The sequence below is a fragment of the Mus musculus genome, chromosome 1 (assembly GCF_000001635.26).
Source record: "Mus musculus strain C57BL/6J chromosome 1, GRCm38.p6 C57BL/6J".
In the NCBI taxonomy this organism is placed as follows: Eukaryota; Metazoa; Chordata; class Mammalia; order Rodentia; family Muridae; genus Mus; species Mus musculus.
Genome location: NC_000067.6, coordinates 131260438 through 131284478, shown reverse-complemented (window position 1 = coordinate 131284478; position 24041 = coordinate 131260438). Strand labels below are relative to the sequence as shown.

Here is a 24041-nt window from a genome sequence, read left to right as displayed (position 1 = left end):
GGTATTCAGCTCCTTGCCTTACCAGTCTGTCTCATCTCCCTTTGTTAATGATGCTCTTGCAGCATTGTTGCCCTGGGCTGAGTCAAAATTGAGGCTGTTCTGCCACCCTGTGATGCATGTGGGCTCTCACACCCACCTCCCATTCCAGCAGCAGTATATGAAGGGGGGGATCCCTGAAGCCGATGAGGTGCTGGGATGGAGCCAGCTCTTGGGCTATAGACAAAGCACCAAAGAGGCTTAGAGAATCCTACAGACAAGAGTCATGCTTCTGGGGTCCCTCTTCATATGTATTCTATTGGAACTTAGATGGGAGCAGGTGGCAGTGAACAGTCAATACACAAACCCATTTCAACTGGATGGGAACCAAAACAGGAGACCAGGTTAGTATGGACTGTCTCATTTAAATGTTCAGAGAGCCCATTGTTCTAGGACATTAGGTAAGAAATAATTTCACAGTTTACTCACAGCCCTCCTGCTTCAGCCTCTTGGGTGCTGGAATTTCTAAGCATGAGCCAGCACAGCTGGCAGGAAGTTTCCTTTGACTCGGATGCTAACCCTGATATTACATATGGCAAGGAATCATTTAGTCAAGCCACCGACTTCATCTATTCAAGCATTGTATTGAGCAGGAAAGACAGACTGTAGAGCTTGTTTCCACACACAGCAAAGTAAGTGAATGTAAAAATGAAACAAGATACTGGGTTTGACGAGAAACCATCATGGAGCTGGGTGTGATAACATGTGCCAGTAGTCCCAGATATTCATTAGCTGAGGCAAGAGGATCACAGCTTGAGGCCAGCTTTAGCAATTACTCCATTTTTTAAAAAGAGGGAGGAGGCCATTTTGTGAAATCAAGCACAGAAAATTTTAATTTCTGCTTAGGGAAGCTCTGCTAATTTAGATGACCAAATGACACTCACATGGGAATAGCAGACAGTAGATGTGTGAGTCTGGAGTTTGGGGGCATGAAATGGATACCTGAAATCCACTAAGATATACTCAAATGGAGATTCCTGAAATGGTGTGTCGATGGGAAAGGAGACTCTCATAAAGGAGGGACCAGCAGAAAAAGATGTCGAGAACCCAGCACCTAGGTGTCAGAAGAGCATGTCTTTAGGATTTAGCAGCAGAGTGCCTGGTAGGTAGGGGCCGGGGTAAGCCACAGAGATGACACCATGCATCTTACGCAGGGCCATCTCAGAGCAGGGACGTGAAAGAGGGACAGGCAGACAGCCAGAGAGAGGTTTGTGCTAAGGGGAACCTAGGGTGATGATGGAAGAAGCTGCTGCAGCTGGGTCGCTGAAAGCAGGCTGGGGGAGAGCCTGATTTCTAATACACATGCCACAGAGTCCAGGAAAAGGAAGTATTTGACAAAAGTGAGGATCAACTGTTGAATGTGCCAAGGAATAAGATGAAGCTGGTGTCAAAAGTAAGCATTTGCTGGGCAATGCTTTAATAGCAGGCCTTTAATCTAAACTTGGGAGGCAAAGACAGGAGGATCTCTGCGTTCAGCGCCATCCCCATCTACATTGCAAGTTCCAGGACAGCCAGGACTATATAGAGATACCTGTCTCAAATACTAAAAATGGAGAGGGGAATGGGACTTCTTGGTACATAGACCCTGTCGAGAGAGAGAGAGAGAGAGAGAGAGAGAGAGAGAGAGAGAGAGAGAGAGAGAGAGAGAGAATGAGTGAATCTAACCGGGTGGGATAGGCAGCAAAGAAGAAAAGACCCAGCATCCAGACTGGACAAAGACCAGGGTTTGTTCTGAAGATAGACAGACTTGAGAGACACATTTTTCTCTGTGTACAGACTCAGAAGAAAGACAGAGGAATATGGGGACAGATGAGTTGCATAGCCCCAGTGAAGGCAGTGGTGCCAGCAGAAGGGACACATGGTCCTGTCTCTCGGGAGCAACAGCAGATATTAGGGTAGTTACGGACCGGCCGTGGCTGCTGAGGAATGAGTTCACTTTCACGTGCAGGGTCTTAAGCTGAGTGTGGGAAGGAAGAACCACGTTTCCAGATTAGGAATGATGACGTAATTGCACAGGGACCAGGCCCTTGGGGCCTGGGTAGTACACCCACAGACCCCTACCCACCACTTGGGAAGAACCAGAGTTGACTTATGAAGGTGTCGGGGAACTATAGGTTCTAAGGTTTTGGCACTTAGCCCCTGTGACTAAGTACAGTCAGTATACACAGCCCTGTAAACAAGGCCCACACATACCACCCTGCTCTGTCCTTTCTTTCTTTTGTTTGTTTGAGACCTTTCTTATTTTTAAAGTACTGGAAAGCAGTGTGTGGGGGTGGGGAGGGCGCCATAGCTACTATTGGGTATGGAATTCAGCCTCATGCATACCGAGCAGAACTACTGAGTTACACCCCAGCTGCCGGATTTTTTTTTTTTTTTTTGAAACAGGCTCTAGCTCTGATGCCCTGTTCAGTGTTGCAAGATATTTGATCACACAATGAACCCCAAGTATGTTATTTACTGGGGAAAAACAAACTGTTTCTAGTTGTGGTGTGGCACAGCACTTAGCACTCACCTTTAATCCCTCTAGCTGGAATACAGACACGCCCTTAGTACCTTTCACCCCAAACAATGAAGGTAACGTTAGTTTATAGAAGGAAGCACCCACATTTGAAAGTGATATCACACACATACACTTATACATTCATACACATGCACCCATACACAGACACACATATACACACATAAACTCAAACAACACATGCAGAGTCACACATGTATACATTTACACACACACATACACTCATAGACACATATATACTTTACACACAGAAATCTCACACACACAAACTTGCCTCTGGTTCTTGTGCTGCCTTTGGATTACCGCTATTTCTATGATTCCTTGGACCTGGGAAAATGCGGCAATGTCTGTTATGAACATCCTCTTCCCTCCAGGCTTCTAAGCCACACACACACACACACACACACACACACACACACACACACCCCTCACACACACACACTTCACACACACACACACACACCACACACACACACCACACACACACACACACACACACCACACACACACACTTCACACACACACACACACACACACCACACACACACACACACACACACCACACACACACACACACACACACCACACACACACACACACACACACACACACACACCACACACACACACACACACACACACACCTCACACACACACACACACACACACACACACAGCTGGGACACAGGCATGCAGTCCTATATCTTGACCACACCAAGGATGTTTCCTCCCAGAGTCTCCAGGCAAAGTACCATCTATTACAGTTTCACCTTGCTGGCTATCCCTAGTGTCCCAGGTACAAAGCCCCGAACAATTCATGCTCTTTGCACCTCTGGCCCTGCTTCCTATGCTTGCACTAGTCCTCCTTTGCTGCCTAACTCAGAGCACCCAGCAAGGCTGGCAAGCCCTTCCTGCTCCCCCTACAAGGTCCACAAAACCACTGTTTGCTCAGTATGCATTGCCATGCCTTCATATCACATCCAGCATCCCGCATCTCTGGGATTAGATGCCCATGTCTCCCTTTTCTGTCCTGAGCACAGTGCCTGCTTCACAGGAGATACTAGGCTTGGCTCTTGTGTTAAAAGGTGTGAAAATCCCTGGGTGGAAAAGGAGAATAGGCTTGCCAGTGAAAGGAGAGTAAGAGTGCAGGTTCATGGAAGAACATGAGTATAGCCTGCAGCATGGTCAAAGTGACACTGCAAATACCTCGTGGGCCTGAGGGGTACCCTTACCATAAAAGTAACCCAGACTTTCTAGACTGATGGAGTAGCCACATTGAACAGGTCCACCTTGCTAGAAAAGGGGGTCTTACAGCACCTGTTAAATAATGTGCTAGAGAAAATGCATGCTTCTGTCCTCTCCAAGTCCATGATCGACAAGTGCAATCCCCCATGTTCTTGCCAGGTGGAAACCTGTAACACACAGGCTGGAGTGTGGAACCCTCAGGTCTGCCCCTCCTGGCCTCACTGTGAAAAGCCACTGTAAGGGCTCTAGCTGTCACATTATCATTGGGTGGATCTGTCAGCGACAAGCTCCGGGCCTGTTCTTGCCTCTCCTCCCTGTGGTGGGGTGGGGCTGGCAGAGGAAATCACCAGGTGTGGCCAGGGGAAAGTCCCACCAACATTCTAGAGAAACATGGAATTTCCTGGGTTTTAACCCCTTGTCCAACTGCCCACTCAGAGCTGACCAGAGCAGCACAGCCCCCCTTCCCGGCTTCCCAGGATATCTGGAGTACTGGCTTATGGCTGGGAAGGTGGGCAAATTACTAAAGGTGTACAGAACTTGATACCATCAAACATGGTCTGAAAAAAAAAAACCACTTCCCAGATTCTCCATCCCCCTGCCATCCATACTACCTAAAGCACACAGTGCATTTGAGTGGCTGTGGTCAGAAAACGGCACCAGGTGGGAGCAGGTTTTGCTGTGTGTAAGGTCAGAGTAGGGGCTATGATCTGGGTGTGTACTTGTTCTTGAAAGCTCTAAAGGAAGATAAGTCCTGTCCAGCTTCTAGGAGGGGCAAGCACAGGTCCTGGCTCTTTCTAGGCAGTTTTCAACTTGGTTAACTTGTTGGACTTCTTTAGTTAACTTTAAGCAGAGCTTTGAATTTCCCTCCAGAGATGCCAGCATAGTACTCAGTGGCCTGTCACAGAGCCCCCAGCCTCCGTTCTTGGCTTCCTTGTGGCTCAGGCGATGGCCCTATGGCTTCCACTTGACAACTCACAGAATCCTCTTTCCCTTTACTGAAGGGGGAGTGGAGGTGTGTGTGGCAGCCGTTGAGATGCCTGTCCCTTTAAGAGCGAGAGGAAGGGAGGGAAAGAGGAGGGGAGAAAGAGAGAAAGAGAGAGAGAGAGAGAAGTGAATCAGGAAGTATGATAGTTAAGAGCCTGGGACTGGGTACCCCACTGCTCTCAGAGAGGCAGGAAAGAGACCTTCAGGCTCAAGACCATCACCTGCTTTGCCTGTGGATCCTGGGGGGCCCCATAGCTACCAGGATCTTCTAGGCACTGCCCAGGATTGACTTCAAGGCCTGAATCCCTGGGGGTGCCACCCAGTTCCACAAGTCTGCATTGCCCTGCAACTGAGATAGGAGATGGGGTGAGTGTGTAGTGTCTGTGGAGGAGGGTGGTGTGGGGAAGCCAGTGGGGCAGCTTCAAGTCAATACTCAGCTGAATGCCCGAGTCCTGTGTTTTTCTTGTGGTTGCTGGGAGCCTGGTAGTGTTCTGCACTCCCTCTGTGGGAAAACACTCTCAGAACGGACTGCTTGGAGGCCAGTGAGGGGCAGGGACCATGATGGCCCTGAGAAGAACCATGATTGGCCAAAAAAAGCTCCCCTCCTGGGCTCTGCTTCTCAACATGCTGATGCAAAGCTGGGGTTCAGCTTTGGGGGCCTCTACTGGCCTCTGCTTGGGATCTTTCCCCTGGGGCCCAAATAACCAGGAGAGGTTTCCAGAACAGCTGGAAAGAAGCTGGACACCGCCCCCCCCCCCCCTCTGCTCGCTTCAAGAACTGTAGGGAAGGTGACAACAGGAACAAGTTAAAGGGCTGGGACTGGTGGCCTTTGATGGGGCTGAGAATCAAACAGCACAGCAACAGCACGAAGGGGCCTCTCATCCACCCACCCTTCTCTTTCCGGTGTAGCTCAGCTCCTGGACTTGCCCCAGACAGAAAGCAAAACACACACTTGCCAGGGAGAGTCTTTGCCTGATTCTGAGCCACTTGGAGTGCAGGTATGTGTATCTGCCACAGAGGAGCCCCCGAGGAGGATAGGAGTCTGTGGGCAGGCTGGCGTTGACTCACAGAAGGCTGCTGTGCTGCACCTTCTATGCACAGAGGGTCTTGGGGATGGGAGGGTGGATGGGAGGATGATCCAGAGATAATCCAGATGTGCCACAATCAGAGCTTCTAGGTACAGAACCCAGGGCCATGCTGCCCATCTGGGATGCTGTTCTGTGCACCTCACTGCCCGCCTTCCTGACTGCAGCTATGCTTTGCCCCAGTAGCAGGGCTTGGTTGAGGACCAGCCTAGGTAGAGTCATGAAGGTGACACAATCTGCTGCCCCCAGCTGAAGGTGACACAATCTGCTGCACCCAGCTCCCAAGACTGCAGCCTTGGCCTCCACTTCAGTGCCCTGTCTGAGCCTTGCATTGGGCTGACTCCTCAGCCATACAGAGAAGCATGGACAACTCGTTCATGTTGCCTTCAGAAGGTCTCATCAGCATCCTTACCTTTGCCTAAAGCAAACATGTGTGTGTTGTCTGAAACTGGGGTGTGACTACTGATCTCTTTAAATGGCTTCTGGCTCAAAAGCTTACATTCTCCAAAGTTTGCATTTTCTTTTGTTTTTATTTATTTACATTCCAAATGCTGCCCCCACTTCCCAGTCCCTTTACTCCATCCCCCTTCCCCTTTGCCTCTGAGAGGGTGCTCCTCCACCCATCCCCTTACACCCACTTCACATACCCCAACCTCCCGCATCTCCATGCATTTTTAAATCAGACTACAAGCTGGGCTATAGCTCACTTGGTTTGTAAAGGGCATGCTTAGCTACCATGCATGAAGCCAAGGATTCAGCCCCCAGCACCAAGGTGATAGGGGAAAGTGGTACACACTCATAACCCATGCATTTAGGAGGTAGACACACAAGTTCAAGACCATCCTCAATACCAGTGCAGGTGTCTAGGCTACTCTGTCTTTAAAAAAAAAAAAAAAAAAACAGGCAGAAAGAATGGAGCTGGGCATGGTGCATGCCTTTAATCCCAGCACTCGGGAGGCAGAGGCAGGCAGATTTCTAAGTTCGAGGCCAGCCTGGTCTACAAAGTGAGTTCCAGGACAGCCAGAACTATACAGAGAAACCCTGTCTCGAAAAACAAAACAAAGATCTCAGAATGGAACCACTTTTGGTTTGAGCACCAGTGCGGTCCTAGAGCTCTGTCTGATGGGCGCAGCTTTATTTCAAAGCATTTTAGGGCTGGGGGTCCTTCTTATGCTCCTGCCTCAGGCATCCCCAAAGACCGGCTCTGGGCCTATTTTTCAGACAGGCAGTCAGTGTAACTTTTGAGACTTCACTTTCTGGAACCGTTTGCTTTAGAGGAACCAGATTTTGAAGAGAACGGGATGAGCACAAAGATGGGGAGCAGAGTTGTGGAGGGTTTCAGATCTTCCCTGGAGCTCTAGAGCCCTTGGATTTGATGGTTTTAGATCTTTACACTCCCCCACATCATCTACTCCTCCCTTTCTTCCCCTCCCATCCTTCCTCCTTGGCTGTCTCCCTCTAGTAAAGCAATGAGCAAGGCCTGGTGGCCTGATGTTAGTTCTCAGCAGTAGGAAGTCAGGGGCCACAAAAGCAGAGAAGGGGTGAGGGCTCCAGGCTCATGTTGCAATCCTGGAGATTTGTGGTAGTGTGACTGGATCTGCCTGACCTTTGCTGACCCAGGGCCCTTCCTCCCACACTGTGTCAGCTTCCTGGGACAACCCCAGGCCTGGATGCAAAAACTCTGAGTCCCCAGTGCCTGAAAGAGGAGACAGAGAAAGGTCTGTTCCTGTAAACTGGCCTACCTCTGAAGGGTTCTGGGAGGGACCTGGGGCACAGGACAAAGAGAAGTCAGTCCCCAAGGGTAGAACAGATGCAAGCTTGGGGCCCAGCAGACCCCCCACCCTGCTGCTCTTTTGCTTCTTTGGGGGGAAGTTACTTAACCTTCCTGAGCCACCGCTTCCCCAGCTCCCTTGCCTGTGCAGTGGCTGCGTGGAGCCCTTTATGGGATGGTCTTGGCTGGCTATCAGTGTCTACTGCAGGTAAGACATGGGACTCTAGGACCCCCCACATGGTTGTTTGTTTTGTTTTCTCAGGAAGAAGATAGCCAAGCCCAGGAGATGCAGAGTACCACTAACTACCTGTGGCATACTGATGACCTGCTAGGGCAGGGGGCCACTGCCAGTGTGTACAAGGCCCGAAACAAGGTGACAGCAACTCTGGCCCCAGACCCTTTCATGCCCTGGAGCTAGGCTCTCCATTTGGGCATTAAGATTCTATGGAGCTGGACAGAGTCCTGGGACCCTTATTTCTGTCAACTCTGATGAGAAAAAGACTCCATAGATTTGGGCTGAGGTGTGGGATGCTGGAAAAATTCCTTGGAATGGTGCCTCTGTCAGAGGCATGTTGGGACTAGAGAACAAGGCAAGAGAGGAGGTGACAGCAAGTGCCATCTAGGAACAGCAGGGCTGGGAGTTTGGGCCTGTTGGGGTTTGTCCCTATAGTGGCTGTAGAGCTGTGTCAGAATGCACACACGGTGCTCAGGAACTGGAGGCAGGGGAGACTGCCGGGGCAGTTCTTATCTATGACAAAATGAGCAAGAACACAAGTCGACCCTTGAGGGACATCAGGTGTGTCACTTCCAAGCTGCTCGAGCTCCCTGGGTAGGGGAGGGGGCTGCTGATGTGAGCCCACCCAACCCCTGCTTCCCTCTGGGGCTGGGTTGGGGGAGAGGCTAACGAGAAGAAAAGATTGCAGCTCCTCAATAGGGGTAGGTTCCCGGCAGAGGTGGTCCCCATTGCTTACTCTCGCCCTGTGCCCACGCTAGAAATCCGGGGAGGTGGTTGCTGTAAAGGTCTTCAACTCAGCCAGCTATCGGCGACCTCCTGAGGTTCAGGTGAGGGAGTTTGAGGTCCTGCGGAGGCTGAATCACCAGAACATCGTGAAGCTATTCGCAGTGGAGGAAACGGTGGGTCGTCTGCCTGGTCAGAGATGAATGAATGTTCTTACCTTGACCTTCGAAGTCCAGGGAGAGGCAAGCCATGCTCATCAGCAGTCCAGAGGCATTGATTGGGGAAGGGCACGGGGTGGGGTGGGGGAGGGGAGTGGGGGGTGGGGGTGGGGGTGGTGGAGGGACCAAGCACCACACTCAAGGGTGTGGAACCACACTGGGAAATCACTGGAAAAGGAAACTGGAATAAGTGCCCAATCAAAGAGGGCTTCTCGGAAAAGGTTGTCTTGGGTTGGTTTCTGTGTCTGAGATGGGTCTGAGGCGCGAGAAGAAGGCCAAGCAAGAAACCGGAAATGAGAGCTGCCAGCCTCTAGGTAGGCAACCTCCAGACAGTGGGAAGTACCTTCTTCCCCAACCCCGCCCCCCGCCCCTTGTCCCTGCACAGGGAGGCAGCCGGCAGAAGGTGCTAATCATGGAGTACTGCTCCAGTGGGAGCCTGCTGAGCGTGCTGGAAGACCCTGAGAACACGTTCGGGCTTTCTGAAGAGGAGTTCCTAGTGGTGCTGCGCTGTGTGGGTGAGCCATGCCCTGCCCCCGAGGCACAGGCCCTCTCCATGGCCAAAGTCCAGGATGCGTGTGATCTTCTGATGGGCCAGAAGGATCCACGTGATTCATTCAGTTCAAAGTTGTATGAAGAACGTTCTTAAAAACGGTGTATTTGCCACAGCTGAAGGCAGGTAGCATCCTTCGCTGTAGTCCACGGGTGAAGCAGCCCAACAGGATACAACCATGGTGCCTGCAGGTGGCGGCGTATAGCTGCGCAGAGGAGGGAAATCTAGCACCCTGGGCAGTGTGAAAGAAACTGAAGGGCCCTATGCTGAGGAACAAGCTAGCTGCAGAAAAGCAAAGCCCATACTTCCACTAGGATTCAGCCCCTAGGGGAGCCCCAAGTTGTCAGAGGCACAGGGAGACTGCTGTGCAGGGCTGGACGCACAGAGTAAGGAGTGCTGGTTAATCAGGGCAGGAGGAGAAGTTTTTGGTGAGAAGCATTGGGGATGTTTGCATGATAGTGTATGAATGTGTCTAACGCTATTGAGCTGTCTGCTTAAAAATCCACTAAATTGAAGGGCCGCGTTGCTTGCTCCCCACCCACTCTGGGGGGGGGGGGTGCTGAGGCAGGTCGATCAGGAATTCCAGGGCAGCCTGGGCTACATAGTAAAACACATTCAAAGACGATTTTTTAAGTGATACATTTCGTTAGGTATATTTAACCTCCCCAAAGAACCCAAATGAGTCTTATATTCTGATGTCCCTGGGACTCCTTCCTTGTATTTATTTTGTGTGTATGAATATTTTGCCTATATGTACGCATGTACACTGTGTGTGTGCCTGATAACCTCAGAGGCCAAAAGGTTTCAGATCCCAGGACCTGGAGTTACAATGGCTATGAGCCATGGCGTGGGTGCTGGAAACTGCACTCGGGTCCTCAGGAAGAATAGCAGGTGCTCTCAACAAAACCATCTCACCACCACCTTAAAATTTTATTAAATTATGTCTACTTTACGTATATGAGTGTTTTTGCCTGCATATGTTTGTGTGCTGCGTGTGTGACTGGAGCCTGCAGAGGCCCGAAAAGGGTGTCAGATCACCTGGGTCAACTGGCTCCAGTTGTGAGATGACCTGGGAGTGGGGTGAGAATTGGACCAGGGTCGTCAGGAAAAATGGCCAGTGCAATGGTAATGATCCATCCCTCTAGCTTGGAATGCCCCTCCTTTGCCCTGGGGGGGGGGGCATCTCTGATCTCCTTCTTTCTCTGCCCCTGAGTTTCCTTGTGGCAACTCTTTATTTGGATACTTCCCCATCCTTAGCTGAGCCAAGCCATTAGTGCTCTGTCTATCCCCAGTGGCTGGCATGAACCACCTGCGGGAGAATGGCATTGTCCATCGGGACATCAAACCTGGGAACATCATGCGCCTGGTGGGCGAGGAGGGGCAGAGCATCTATAAGCTGTCTGACTTCGGGGCTGCCCGCAAGCTGGACGATGATGAGAAGTTTGTTTCTGTCTATGGTACAGAGGAATACCTGGTAAGTGACATGTTGGTGACCCTATGCCCTCGCTGTGTGCCTCCTTAAGAGTCCCCCTAGGAGTGCCCATGCTGTCCCTCCATAGCCGCTTTCTGCCTTTCTTCCATAGCACCCTGACATGTATGAGCGTGCAGTGCTGCGCAAACCCCAGCAAAAGGCATTTGGTGTGACTGTGGATCTCTGGAGTATTGGGGTGACCCTGTACCACGCAGCCACAGGCAGTCTGCCCTTCATCCCCTTCGGTGGGCCCCGGCGCAACAAAGAGATCATGTACGGTGGGCTATGGGACAGGGAATGAAGAGGACTGGCCCTGAGTGTCTTCCAGACACCTGGCCCTCCCTCCACTGGGCCCTACCTTCAGTGTTCCCTCTAGCCCTGCGCCCATTCCTAGCTCACTGTGTCTCCATTAAGGCTTAGGTTACAGAGCCTGCAGGGGTAAAGATGGAGCTGGTACCCAGTGTCTCTCACTGACTGCTAGGAGGAACTTAAGACAGAAGTTGCCAGGATGTACTACACAGAACAAAAGAGATGAAGAGTCCAGCCAGTGAAATGAGGGACCTGCAATACGAGGGTCTACTGAGCTGTTATTGAGTCTGTGTAGGAAAGAGGCAGCAAATCTTGGGACAAATTCCCAAGGTTCTAGCTGGAGGGCAGCAGGAAAAATATCCACTGGACTGAATGCCGAGAGCTCATTATAAATAACCCTTAGGGAGGAAAAGCAGAAACGTATGTTGGCTGTAGATAATGTGCAGTTGAGAGAAGAGGGTTTCAGGGTGGCAGGGCAGTCCATAAGCACTGTGTCTGCACCATTGGCAGTTAATTGTCTCCAGCGGTTATTGAGAGGCGGGGTATGGTGGCCTTGGAGGTCAGAGGTTCTGGGGTCTACAGCAAGCTTGCAGCATATGCACAGGAATGTGAAATTGTTCCTGGTTGAGTCCCTCAGAGCTTACAATGGTTAGCTTCTCTTTCCTTCTTAGTCTTGTAATAAATGGAAGACACCTCAGGAAGGTGTTACCCGTGTGTCCTCAGGAAGGTTGGTGTATGCTCCCTCGGTCCTGGGGCAAGCTGTGTAGAGCCAATGCTATTAGGTTTAGGGATGGGGTCAGGAGTTGGAATGGGATGAACTGCCAGGGAAGGATAGATCAGAGGGGCAGTTAGAAAAGTGGAGAAAACATATGGTGCTGAGCTTGTAATGGCACAGATGTGGAGGTAGCTAGACCTGGTGTAGCCATAGCAACAGCGAGAAGGGCTCTGCCTAAAGCATGGAGCTTGCCTAGGCAGAGGTGATCTCACAGGTGGAGCAGGGTGCCAGCCCACCGTACAGTGGCTGAGTGACATGGACTGTGATGTTTGGAGTTTCCTGTTTAAATATGATGGGTGGGTGGGGGAGGGGTCTAGAGCCCTGATTCTGCCCCACTACAGGTACAGAATCACCACAGAGAAGCCAGCCGGGGCCATTTCAGGGACTCAGAAGCAGGAAAATGGTCCCTTGGAGTGGAGCTACAGCCTCCCCATCACCTGTAGACTGTCCATGTAAGTGGGAGGGGCAGGCTAGGGATCGCTTCTTTCTGCTGAGTCAAGAGTGCCAAGCTATCTCAGCAGAGCCCCAGGGGCCTCCACTTTTCGTCTGTAGCCTGGGGAGTTCCATCTAGACGCTTGGGCCCCGGCTCTGACAGTCCTCGTGTCTTCTGTGTGCAGGGGACTGCAGAACCAGCTGGTGCCCATCCTGGCCAACATCCTGGAGGTGGAAGAGGATAAGTGCTGGGGCTTTGATCAGTTCTTCGCGGAGACCAGTGACATTCTGCAGCGAACGGTCATCCACGTCTTTTCCCTACCCCAGGCCGTTTTGCATCATGTCTACATCCACGCCCACAACACGTGAGTGGGAGCAAGAGAGAGGGGGAATAGGAGTCTTCCCTGTCTAAGCAGTGGTGTGGGTCCAAGGGGTCATCTCCCAAAACATATCTGGGGAAAGTACTATCTCCATCAAGTTCAAGGCAAACAGTCTTCCTTGTTTGTGTTCCGAATCCCCCACTCTTCCCAATGCTAGCTGGCACTGCTTGTCCCAGAGGCGGGGTGCTCAATTTCCTGGGTCTGTAATTTGTTGTTCATAGAACCCTTTTCTCACTAAATTCTTGGCCTTTGCTGTTTAAGACAGGATCTTGCTGGGTAGCCCCAGCTGATAAACTCTCCATCCTCCTGCCTCAGTATTTCGAGATGGGATGTGCCCCCCACACCTGGAGCACTCTATGGGATGGGGAGAATTTGTTGCAGTACAGCAGGGTTGGGCATAAAGGCAGAGGTTAGGCATCTGAACTCTGGGGTCCTCTTCCCATTCTTCATGGGGAGTTCCTGGGCTCCGCCTTTCTTCTGAAGCCTGGGAAGTTCCATTTAGATGCTTGGGCCCTAGCTAGGACAGTTCTTGTGTCTTGTGTGTGTAGGGGGCTGCAGAGCCAGCTGGTGCCCATCCTGGCCACACCCCCACACAGACCCTATTGGAGAAAAGCTGAGCCTTCCCATGGTGCCCCCGGACAGAATTCTCCTCTCACATGTGCAGGATTGCCATCTTTTTGGAGGCTGTATATGAGCAGACCAACGTGACCCCCAAACACCAGGAGTACCTCTTCGAGGGTCACCCTTGTGTCCTTGAGCCAAGCCTCTCAGCCCAGCACATCGCCCACACAGCTGCCAGCAGCCCTCTAACTCTGTTCAGCATGTCCAGCGACACACCTAAGGGGCTGGCCTTCAGGGACCGTGAGTAGGGCCACTCAGGCTGAGTCTTTTATACTCTGGACACCCTCCCAAAACACGACTTGTTTTCTTAGTGAGTGTTTCTCTGGCCCATAGAGTAGAGCATATTTGGGTTTGGATTCTATACATGCCTCTATGTGGCCACGTGACTTGAGTTGGTGACTAGACTTCCTTGGGTTTCTCCCAGATCCTCCAACAGAGACAGGGCATTTAGAGCCTTTATACCTTCATCAGTTTCGGCCACTGGTAGGGGTGTCTTGGATATTTGAGTTGAAAGGAGCATGAGTCCAGGCTGCTGGGAAAAAGGGCTGGAGGACAGAGACATAGATTTTCTTTCCTTAATTTCTAGGATAAATATTTCTTCTCCTTTGGATCATGCTCAGTCCTCCTCCGAGGTGAGGGAGTGAGCTTTAACCTCTCCAGTCTTAAGGCAGGGCTTTGAACTCTGGAGTGTAGTTCTGGGATGTGGCCACAAGGTGGCGGTAAATAACTGCAACTTTGAGGATCCACAGGGTCGACGTTTGGGGATGCTTTAAATGGGAGATCAGCAGCGACTGTGTGCTGGGGACAAGGAAAGATAACCTAAGAGTTGACCCAGTCTTTAAAAGCAGGCCCCTCAGACAGAGTCTTTGTCTGCAGCTGCTCTGGATGTCCCAAAGTTCGTCCCTAAGGTTGACCTACAGGCCGATTACAGCACAGCTAAGGTGAGGGGCCACCCCCAGGAGGCAGAAGGGGGTTTGACACGAGGAAGGACTAATCCTGCACATCTGTACTTTTCAGGGGGTGCTGGGCGCTGGCTACCAGGCCCTGTGGCTGGCGCGGGTCCTGCTGGATGGACAGGCGTTGATGCTTCGGGGGTTACATTGGGTCCTGTGAGTACCGTGAAGCGCTGGAGGAGTGCATAGCAAACCCGTCCAGACTTCTCCTACCCCTTTCCGAGGTCACGCCTACAAGCGCAGGGCCCTGGTGGAGGCGCCTCTGACTTGGGCTGCCCTCACACAGGGAGGTGCTTCAGGACACGTGCCAGCAGACACTGGAGGTCACACGGACAGCCCTCCTCTACCTCAGCAGCAGCCTGGGCACTGAAAGGTGGGTGTTCCACCTAGGCCAACTGGGGCCCTTCAGCTCTCCTCTCTGCTCCTTACCCCTGAGATGTATAAGCCTTCCCAGCCAGAGCCCTCCTGCTCCCACTCTTCCCCTTCCCCCAACATTAGCACCCTCACCAGGTCCTTCAAACCTTGTATTCCCAAATGTATATCCATCCCTGGCCTAGTCCTGCCTATCACGGAGAAATCCACCGGGGCCCTGCCTCTCTGGGATCGAGGGCAGTCGGGTAAGGGCAGTCTCACTACCCTCAAAAGGGTAGATACCCTTTCATGTCCCAGAACAAGCAGGCCCCCTACCCCAGGTAGGACCTTAATTCACCAGGACTCTGAATGATTCGTGACACTCGTTCTGTGTGAAGCCTCCCAGAGAATTCAGGGGAAGAACCCATTCCCAGGTTCTGTCCCTGCACAGCAGCGATGGAAATTCAGACTGTTTCAGCCTCTGTAGCTTTTGCTCATATTTCAGCTGGGTCTTCCACTTGTCCTTGCCTTCTGAGCTGAAAAGAAGGAGCCCGGGAAGGAGGACGCTAAGCTAGTGAAGGGTGGAGAGAGAGAGCAAGGGAGGATTCGCCGCGATCAGGAGAACATCACCGGAATTCTGAAAGGCTGTAGTGTGTCCGTGATGAGAGACCGGAGTTCTGCAGCCCGAGGAAGTTTTTCCCCATCCCAATAACTTGAGCCTTTCCCTCGGAAGTACAGGAAGTTTCCCAGGGTGGGTTGGATGCCTGTGTGGGCCCAGGGCTTGGTTAAAACAAATGGTGAGATGATGGGGGAGGGAGGAAAAAGAGCAAGAACTATTTCCAGTCACGTGACAGGATTGGCGCCAATTGTGGTGGGAGAGGTTGGAAGCCATTGCGAGCACTCCTGTTGGATATCCTCTGGCCATTGCGAGCACTCCTGTTGGATATCCTCTGGCCAGTCCTCTGGCCACGACAGAGATGAGATCTGTGTGTACAATGTGACTTCTGCTCCACGGAAGGGCCTGTGCTTGCCAGTCCTTCCTTGGTACATGAGCCTGGGGAAGGAAGGGCCCTCTAGAAACGGGAGCCAAGTCACCGAGGTTCCGAGCCCACAAAGCCTAGGTTGATAGGGGGATGGGAGGAACGTGTGAGGCACATCCTGGAGGGAAGCTAGGGAGAGGGGTGGGTGGGGAAGTGTTGGAATACTGGAGGGGCCACCTCTAGAGAGGTTGGTAGCAAGAAAATAACCATTTGTGGTCCTTTGTGAGTTCTCGATCTGGGGAGAGGTATATAGAGGAATGTGTGGGGTGTCTGTCTCTCCCTTGCCCTGGACTGACAGCCTGTAGGAGACAGGCATCAGGAGCTGGGGTTTCCACTCTGGTTCCTAGGCTCTGAGGCCAGTGGGTGTCGGTTGTATGAAGGAGGATAGAGAACAGAGGAGCCTGCAGGGACCAGATGTAGCTTGCAGGAGACCATGGGCCATCTGTACCTTCCCTTGCCTGGCCAATATCTAAAGTCTCCTCTGTAATCCCATTCTTTCCCAGACATCCTCAGACCTGTAGATTTCTCTAAGCCTTGGAGTCTAAGTCATCTACATCGGGATGGGAACGTTTTCATGAGTGGAATGTCACCTTTGTTGCTGGAGGCAAAGTGATACTTCCTTCCCGTCTGATCATCCTTTCTTGCTTCAGAGTGCTTCCTTAGCAAGGCGGGCTTCCTATCTTTTATCCAGAGGGTCTCCAGCTGGACAGATCTGGACATCAGGCCAGGTCTCAGCAATCCCGAGGTCTCCCCACTCCTCAACCCCCAATAATATAAATTCACTCCCATAACAAGCCAATAGTCACACATAGGATAACTGCTATGAACCCCCCAGAGCTTTCTGGCGGGTAAAGCAATGCAGAGTTCCTGCCTTCATAGAGGCTCTGGTGGACTCCGAGACTCTCTGTTCACCTCTTCCATCCTTCTCTGATCCTGCACTTCCAAGCAAAAAGATACAGGATTCTTTCTTTAATTGTTATCATGTGAAGACTATGCTGACATATGCCTTTCATCCTAACTCTCAGGAGACAGAGGCATGAGCATCTTTGAGAGCAGCTTGGCCTGCATAGTGAGCAAGTTCCAGGATATAAGGATACATAGAGAGACGTATCAAAGAAAGAGAGAAAGAAAAAAGAAAGGAAGGAAGAAAGAGAGAGAGAGGAAGGAAGAAAGAAAGAAAATATGGTTATGTCTGCGAGGGGAAAGTGGACAGCAGGCCCTACCCCTAAACAAAAAGCTATTTGCAGTTGATACCCTCTGGCACAGAGAAAATCAGTTCCACCCAGCAGAGTACCACTGGGAGTAACGACCACTCTACAGAAGACCCCATGGCCAGGAGGAGCTGACCAACATAAAATGAAGTCCATGGTTGTTGGGTTCTTGGGGGAAAGGAGGCAAGACTCTCTTTTATTTTGTTTTGATATTTGTCCTATTGAGATTTTTGTGTGTTTGTTTTTAAAGAAGGAGAAAACAGAAAGTTGGGTGGGTAGGGATACAGGGAGGGCCTGGGATGGGAGAGGGGAAAAGCATGATCAAAATATATTGTATAAAAATTTAAAATAAAAACAGAGAGGGAGTAATTAAAAAGGCTACATGCTGGTGGAGAAAGTCAGGAAGTGGAGAAGGACCTCCCACCCAGACACGAGTAGTCACATAGCATTGGTCCCCTTCTTTGTCTGTCGTGTGTGTGTGTGTGTGTGTGTGTGTGTGTGTGTGTGTGTGTGTGTGTGTGTAAACTGTCACCTGCATTCTGTCCCTAAGCATGTTATAACCTGCTTTCCTCAGCAAGTGAGCTCTCTTCCCTCAGTACATGTGTGTGCATGTGTTCTTGTGCGTGTGCTTTGTAAACTGTCACCCACATTCTGTCCCTTAGCGTTTTATAACCTGCTCTTCCCATTAAGCAGGTGAGCTCTCTTCCCTCAGTACGTTCACATCTCCTCTGTACCATGGTTGGAAATTTTCTGTCACAAATTGTCCCACAATTCCTTTTTATAGTTTGTTTTGTCCAAACTGGAAACCAGTCCAAGACTACATTTTGTGTGTGGTAGTCCTGTTCCATGAGTTTATTAAGCTATTCCCTCCGCCCTCACCCCACACACCCCTTGTCTTCATTCCTCTGGCTTAGGAAAGCTCCCAGTCCACTGCCCCACCCTCAGGTTCATAGAACATTCTGTTGTCACTTGGCTTCTTCTTTCCCAGCAGCATCTTTGGGGGCTCCTCAGACTGTTGGACATTTTGTGTTAGAACACACCATCAACCATGCTGAGTCCTTCCTGGGTACACACCACAGGTAGTGGTCATGTGATTTCTGTACTGTGTAGGTGTATTTTTCCTGCAAAAGAACCAGGGTAGTGTTACCTTGACACCTTGAAGATATACACCTGTCAATCATTCTTGGTTGAGTTGCCAATCATTTCACGGGGCAGTGGAATGTTCATGGTCCAAGTCCTGGACTATTATGGGCTGGTACCCTCCCATCAGTGTGCTACTGGTTGTCAGGAAATATAGTTTCTACTGAAAAGAACTTCATTCTGCTTAGTTCTAGAACTTTCTAGCAAGGTGTTTTCTAATAGCTACCTTGCATTGTAGGCTTGTATATTTTCATGAATTCCGGTGTTTCAACCTACTTCAACTTTCATTCTTTACAATGCTCAACAATATCACGACCTTGGTGTGTAAGGCCCATGTCAAGTTGGTTCTTCTGTCTCAAACCCTCAGAAAGCCAACAAGATTGTCACAAAGAAGCTGTGTGTGGGTACAGAATCCTCTACCTATTCATCTGCCTCCTGAACCCCCAAACATAGCCTTATCCTTATTTCCTCCCACACCCAGGTTCAGCAGTGGAGCGGGGATGCCTGACGTCCAGGAACGAAAGGAGGCCACAGAGCTAAGAACCAGGCTGCAGACTGTGAGTGAAGCAGGAGGGCAGAGCTTTACAGGAACAAGGGGTAGGGAGAGTGGGCCTGCGGACTGCACAGCCTAGCCTTGAGTCAAGGACCCTACAGGATTCTCTCTTTTGGCCCCACAGCTCTCAGAGATCCTGTCTAAATGTTCCCACAATGTCACAGAAACCCAAAGGAGCCTGAGCTGTCTGGGTGAAGAGCTTTTAAAGAACCGGGACCAGATTCATGAGGATAACAAAAGGTCTGTGAGATCCCCACTGTCTGTGTGATGATGCTGTGGAGGACGGGTCACTTGGGGGGTGCACAGTGGTCCCAAAGGCTCAGCAGCTTTCTCTGAGTCAGTCTGATTGCTCTCTTCAGGGACAGGGGGCTAAGGTGTGGGAGAGGAGTCCAAGGAAGAGCCAGGCACTCTCCTGAGACCAGCTCTGGGAAGAGGACCTGAGTCCTGCCCTAACTGGGGACTTGACTCACAGGGAGGGAGTCACAGCAGATGCTGTAGCTCTGCAGGGAAATCCGGCTCCTTTTCTCTGGGTGTGTCTGTAAAGAGGCCTCGCACTTAGAGCATCTCGCTGAATCTGACAAACACCAGTGCTGCTGGTTAGCAGATGAGAGAAGGCTCATTCTGAGAGAGGATCACTTTCTCTGAGTCACAATCAATACATGATGGGTGAGCTTCAGGTTAGATCTACCCCTCCCCCCAACCCCCCTCCCCCCAAGAGTTTACAGCAAACAGGGATTTTAAATTTATCTTATTTTCCCTGGGCTGTATCACAGTGGTGGAGCACTTGCCTAGCATGTGCTAGGCTCCAGGTCCAATTCCCAGTACCACATGATGGTATGGATGGACGGACAGATGGATGGACAGACGGACAGACAGACAGATATAGATAAATGTAGAGAGACTGATAGATGGATAGATAGATTAATTGATTGATAAATGATGAATGGATAGATGGATAGGCAGGCAGGCTGGCCACATACGTTTAAAATCTCTGGAAAAAAATGGGTGTGGTATTACTTGCTTTTAGTCTCAGCCCATGAGGAAGGAGAGGCAGGCAGATCTCTGTGAGTTCAAGTCCAGCCTGGTCTACACGGTAAGTTTCAGGACATCCAGGGCCACCCAGAGAAACCCCGCCTCAAAACACAAAGAAACACATTTATTTTATTTTATTATTTTATGTGTATGGGTGTTTTTCATGTATTTACTTCTGTCGGCCACATACATGCAGTGGCACCAGAGGACAGAGGAGGGCATCAGATCACATGGAATTGGTCCTATGTGAGTAAACCACCATTTGGGTGCTGGGAATTAAACCTGGATCTCCTACAAGAACAAGTACTGTAAACCACGGAGTCATCTCTCCGGCTCATGGCTTGTAGCTTCTGAAGAACCCTGTTACTGTTTTCACAGACCCATGATCTATCAAGTGCAGAGCCACCGACGCCCTTGTCCCATGGAGACCATGGCCATTGAGGTCTCTGCAGATCTAATGTCCCATGTCCTCAGTTCTTAATTCAAATACCTCACAGAACAGTCTTGTGTACTCTGTCTCATCTACGGTAATTTTTTTTGCTTGTTTTTTTGAGAATTTTTTTTTATTTTAATCTTTATTTTTATATTTACATTTTTATAAATTTTTTATTTATTTTTATAAGACCTCACTATGTAACAGAGGCTGACCTAGAACTCGTCACGTAGACTTCGAGAGGCTTCACGAGTGCTTGAGATGAGCGGTGTACATACCACACCCAGCTCTTCTGGCAGAGTCTGAGCTTGTTGGGTTAGCCGCCCCTCCCCCACTCCGCTAGTGTGCTCCGCAAACCCTCTGTGTGCACTGAGGTGCCTTTCTGGACTCACAAGGCAATTCTGACTTCACACACGTGAAACTGTGGCTCTACACTCATCTCAGGCGATCTCAGGCGATCTCATCCTCACGGCAACCTCTCAGTAGGACAGCAGAGGGGCTGGCTGAGTCCCCAGGAACAAGCTTGCACTTAGCCCAAACCCAGGAACACCTGAGGGTACCTAGAAATCTCTGGGATGGAGTGGAGCCAAATAGTCCTGAGGGTGAGGAAGAATAACGGAGTGCCCTAAGGGAAGAAGGACACCCCAGTGCCCTAAGGGACACAGTTGTGTCCAGTGTGAAAAACAAGATGAAGAGCAGTAATGACTTTAAACCCTGGGCTGACAAGGCCCTCGAGAGGCCATCTTTCACCTCACCCCACCCTGCCTTACTGTTTTAGGTAGGGTTGCTGGATCCTTCTATGGAGCAGGTATTATATATATATATATATATATATATATATATATATATATATATATATGGCTCTTTTACCCAGTCCAGACCCTCTGTCTCACCTGCTGGGGGAGAGGGGAGGAAGGGAAGGTGAGATCTATAATAGAGACAGAAGGCTTGGTCTATATTATCTAAATAAGTTTAGAGACGGGCCAGTTTCCCCACTCCCAGATCACATGCTAACTTACCCTGTGGCTGCTGTGGTGTTTGAGTTGTCTGCTTTCTGCCCACAGTATCCAGAAGATTCAGTGTTGTTTGGACAAGATGCACTTCATCTACAAACAGTTCAAGAAATCCAGGATGAGGCCAGGTGAGCTTTGAAAAGAGCCAACAACTAGAAACCTTCCTTCTCTTTTCCCTTCCATCTCCTTGGCTTTGCTGGAGGGAGGCTTTGTTTGTTGGGGTTCTGTTGGTCTAAGGCAGGAAGAGTCTCTGCCTGCACATTGTCTGTAGGCCACTGAGAGACATTGTACCCGAGTGTCATGATAGAAGCTCAGGAGATGTGGATACAGGATACAGTGAGCTGGAGTAATGTGGAAAGGGGCCTGAAAAGAAACCCTTTAGTTTCATTTGGTTTGGTTTTGGCGCGCGCGAGTGCGTGTGTGCGTGTGTGTGTGTGTGTGTGTGTGTGTGTGTGTGTGTGTGTGTGTACATGTGTGTGCATGTGTGTGTACATGTGTGTGTGCATGTGTGTGTACATGTGTGTGTGCATGTGTGCACATGTGTTTTGTGTGTGCGTGTGTACATGTGTGTGTGCACGTGTGTGTGTGTGTGTGTGTGTTTTGTGTGTGCATGAATGCATGTGTGTTTACATGTTGTGGAGGCCACAGACTGATGCTTGGCTTCTTCTTCAATTGCTCTGCACTTTATATCTTGAGGCAGAGTCTTCATACTTGAACCCAGAGTTCACCATTCTGACTAATGTAGCTAGCCAGCTTGTTTTGGGGATCTCCTGTCTTTACCTCTCTAGCACTGGGCTCATGGGTGGCCACAACACCTGCCCAACATTCCATGGGTGAGCTCTAGTGTCCACACATTGCAGTAACACTGCACTTACTGAGCCATCTTCCCAGCCCCTCTAGTATGTCTGTAGACCACCAAAAGAGCCAGTTCATCTGGGAATGAGGATCAGAAGGAATCCCCATTAGAGTTCCTGGACTAGGAGATTTCTTATGTTATTGCTAATGTCCACAAAGACCTTCTGGGCAAGGGCAACCCTTCATAGGCTTAGGAAGGAAACCAGCTTGTCTGAGTTGGATGAGGGTGGAGTAGTCAGGGTAAGGATTGAATGTGGGAAGGGGTGGGGACAAAGTTGGAGAAGCCTGGGAATAAAAGCCCCAGTTAGCTAGCGAGCTGACATATTAGAGCTCACGTCCTGTTCCACCCTATGCTCCAAACATTTCCATATCTGCCTCATTGCCTAAGGTTCTTCTGGCCCCAGGATAATCTATAAAGCACTGTCAGGAGAAATATAATATCTAGCCATATGTGCAATTTAAGCTTTCTCACAGCCAAATTAAAAAGAAAAAAATGGGCAAAAGTAATTTAATAAATTTTATTCAATTCAATACATCCTAATGTCATTTCAGCATATACTTAATATAAACAAAACCACTAAAGAGATATTTTATGCTCCTTTTCATGCTAAATTTTCAAAATCCCATGTGTAGTTTATATACTTTATATCTCTGTCTAGAAGATAAATGTTCAGTAAATGTGATATGCCTTAACACAATTAAAAAGCTCTATTTAGTGGAAAAATTTTACTTGCTTCAGTTTTCAATTCTACATTAATTGAGTACATTAAATTAAAAATCCAGGTCTTCAGTCACCATGGTCACCAGTGTCCTGTGGTCATTAATGAGGACATGGAGATCTTCAGAACATGTCATCTCTTTCCTTTGGGGCCTTCCCTGGGATCCTGGCCTCAGAGGGCATGGGAAAGGCACATCCCCCTGTCCTTGGAAGCGGCAGGATGTGGGACTCAGCCAAGGTGTTGTGCCCAGCTGGCCACTGCTGTGGCTTAGGAGTGTGAGGAAGTTCAGTTTACCTCCACGTCTGGAACACCATATTCTCGCCACCTAAGCTTTAAAGCCTCGCCTTGATGTTAGGCACCAACCTAAATAGGACTCCATAAGTCTTTGAATTATTTAGTGCTCATAAAACTCTATGCACTGCCGAGTGTGGTGGCACACACCTTTGATCCCAGCTTTCAAGAGGCAAAGACAGGTGGATATCTGTGATTTTGAGGCCAGCCTGGTCTACATAGTGAGTTCAAGGCCAGCCAGGGCTATGTAGAGAGACCCTGTCTCAAAAATGATCATCAACAATAATCCTCTCTGTGTCACAATTTTCCTCATTTTATAGTTTAGGAAACAGGCACAGAACAGCTAGTTAGTGCAATCATTCTGCGTCCAGCTTCTTTTAACCATCCCATTTCATAGCCTCAAGAGTGTCTATATGTACTGCTCTCACAGAGTATTTTATTAGAATGTGGACAGCCCCAGGTGCCAGGAGTGTTGCACGCTGCCATTCTGGAAGGCTGCTCCGCAGGCTCCAGGGCACTCCCCTGTGATCCGGATAGGCATCCATGTGTGCACACGACGGTTACCCGAGCCAACTCGCTTGTTCACAGCTGCCTGGTGCTAGGAGGTAGAGCTGGAGTGTGTTCAGGTTCCTCGGCCTTCGCTAGTGCAGGCCCAGGAAGAGGACCCCACTCCTGGGGTGGTGGGATGGGAAAGTGGAAGCGCAAACCAGAATCCTCTTAATCCGTGGCTCTCAACCTTCCTAACGCTACGACCCTTTAATACAGCCTCCCAGGTTGCAGTGACCCCAGACCATACGATTATTCTTGTTACCACTCCACGGGTGTAACTTTATGTGAATATCTGTGTTTTCCAACGGTCTTAGGCAACCCCCGTGAAAGGGCAGTCATCCCCAAAGGGGCTGAGACCCGCTGCTCTTAACCTTGGAGCTACTGCAACTTGGGAAACCAATTTCCTCAAAGCCCAGCAGGGGGCAGTCTCTCCTCGTTGCAAGAGCTTTAAGGTCGTCGGCAGTAGCCTCGATCTAGGCACGGGCACTTCTACCCAAAGCTGTTCCTTCTGAAAAAAGCTGCTGGGCAAAGAGGGACAGTTAGAAGGTG

General features: G+C 50.1%; 1 protein-coding gene and 2 long non-coding RNA genes across 11 annotated transcripts in view; 1 reads left to right on the top strand and 2 right to left on the bottom strand.

Annotated features, from left to right (window-relative positions):
- Gm51644 overlaps positions 1–8898 on the bottom strand; it is a 114910-nt gene extending 106012 nt beyond the window's left edge. The window contains exon 1 of the long non-coding RNA XR_003947997.1: positions 8814–8898. This is a non-coding gene — a long non-coding RNA (predicted gene, 51644). The remainder of the gene's footprint in view (positions 1–8813) is intronic.
- The window catches only part of Ikbke (inhibitor of kappaB kinase epsilon), a 25002-nt gene continuing 5838 nt past the window's right edge, over positions 4878–24041 (top strand). The window contains exons 1-17 of one of the 7 annotated variants that reach the window (XM_011248052.3): positions 4884–5148; positions 5692–5780; positions 7513–7585; positions 7901–8011; positions 8632–8772; positions 9200–9329; positions 10657–10838; positions 10948–11108; positions 12261–12371; positions 12537–12716; positions 13396–13592; positions 14229–14293; positions 14370–14461; positions 14592–14678; positions 18529–18604; positions 18725–18840; positions 21130–21206. In XM_011248052.3, the coding sequence (XP_011246354.1) occupies positions 7925–8011; positions 8632–8772; positions 9200–9329; positions 10657–10838; positions 10948–11108; positions 12261–12371; positions 12537–12716; positions 13396–13592; positions 14229–14293; positions 14370–14461; positions 14592–14678; positions 18529–18604; positions 18725–18840; positions 21130–21206 (1702 nt within the window). In that variant the 5' untranslated portion in view covers positions 4884–5148; positions 5692–5780; positions 7513–7585; positions 7901–7924. The other 6 variants (XR_003956262.1, NM_019777.3, XM_006529764.4 and 3 more) reach the window with 6 other exon arrangements.
- Positions 17242–24041, bottom strand: part of Gm28913 — a 22148-nt gene continuing 15348 nt past the window's right edge. For 2 of the 3 annotated variants that reach the window (XR_878525.3, XR_878523.3), the window contains exons 2-3: positions 21085–21171; positions 17242–18028 (exon numbers count right to left, since the gene is read on the bottom strand). This is a non-coding gene — a long non-coding RNA (predicted gene 28913). The remainder of the gene's footprint in view (positions 18029–21084; positions 21172–24041) is intronic. The other variant, XR_878524.3, reaches the window with a different exon arrangement.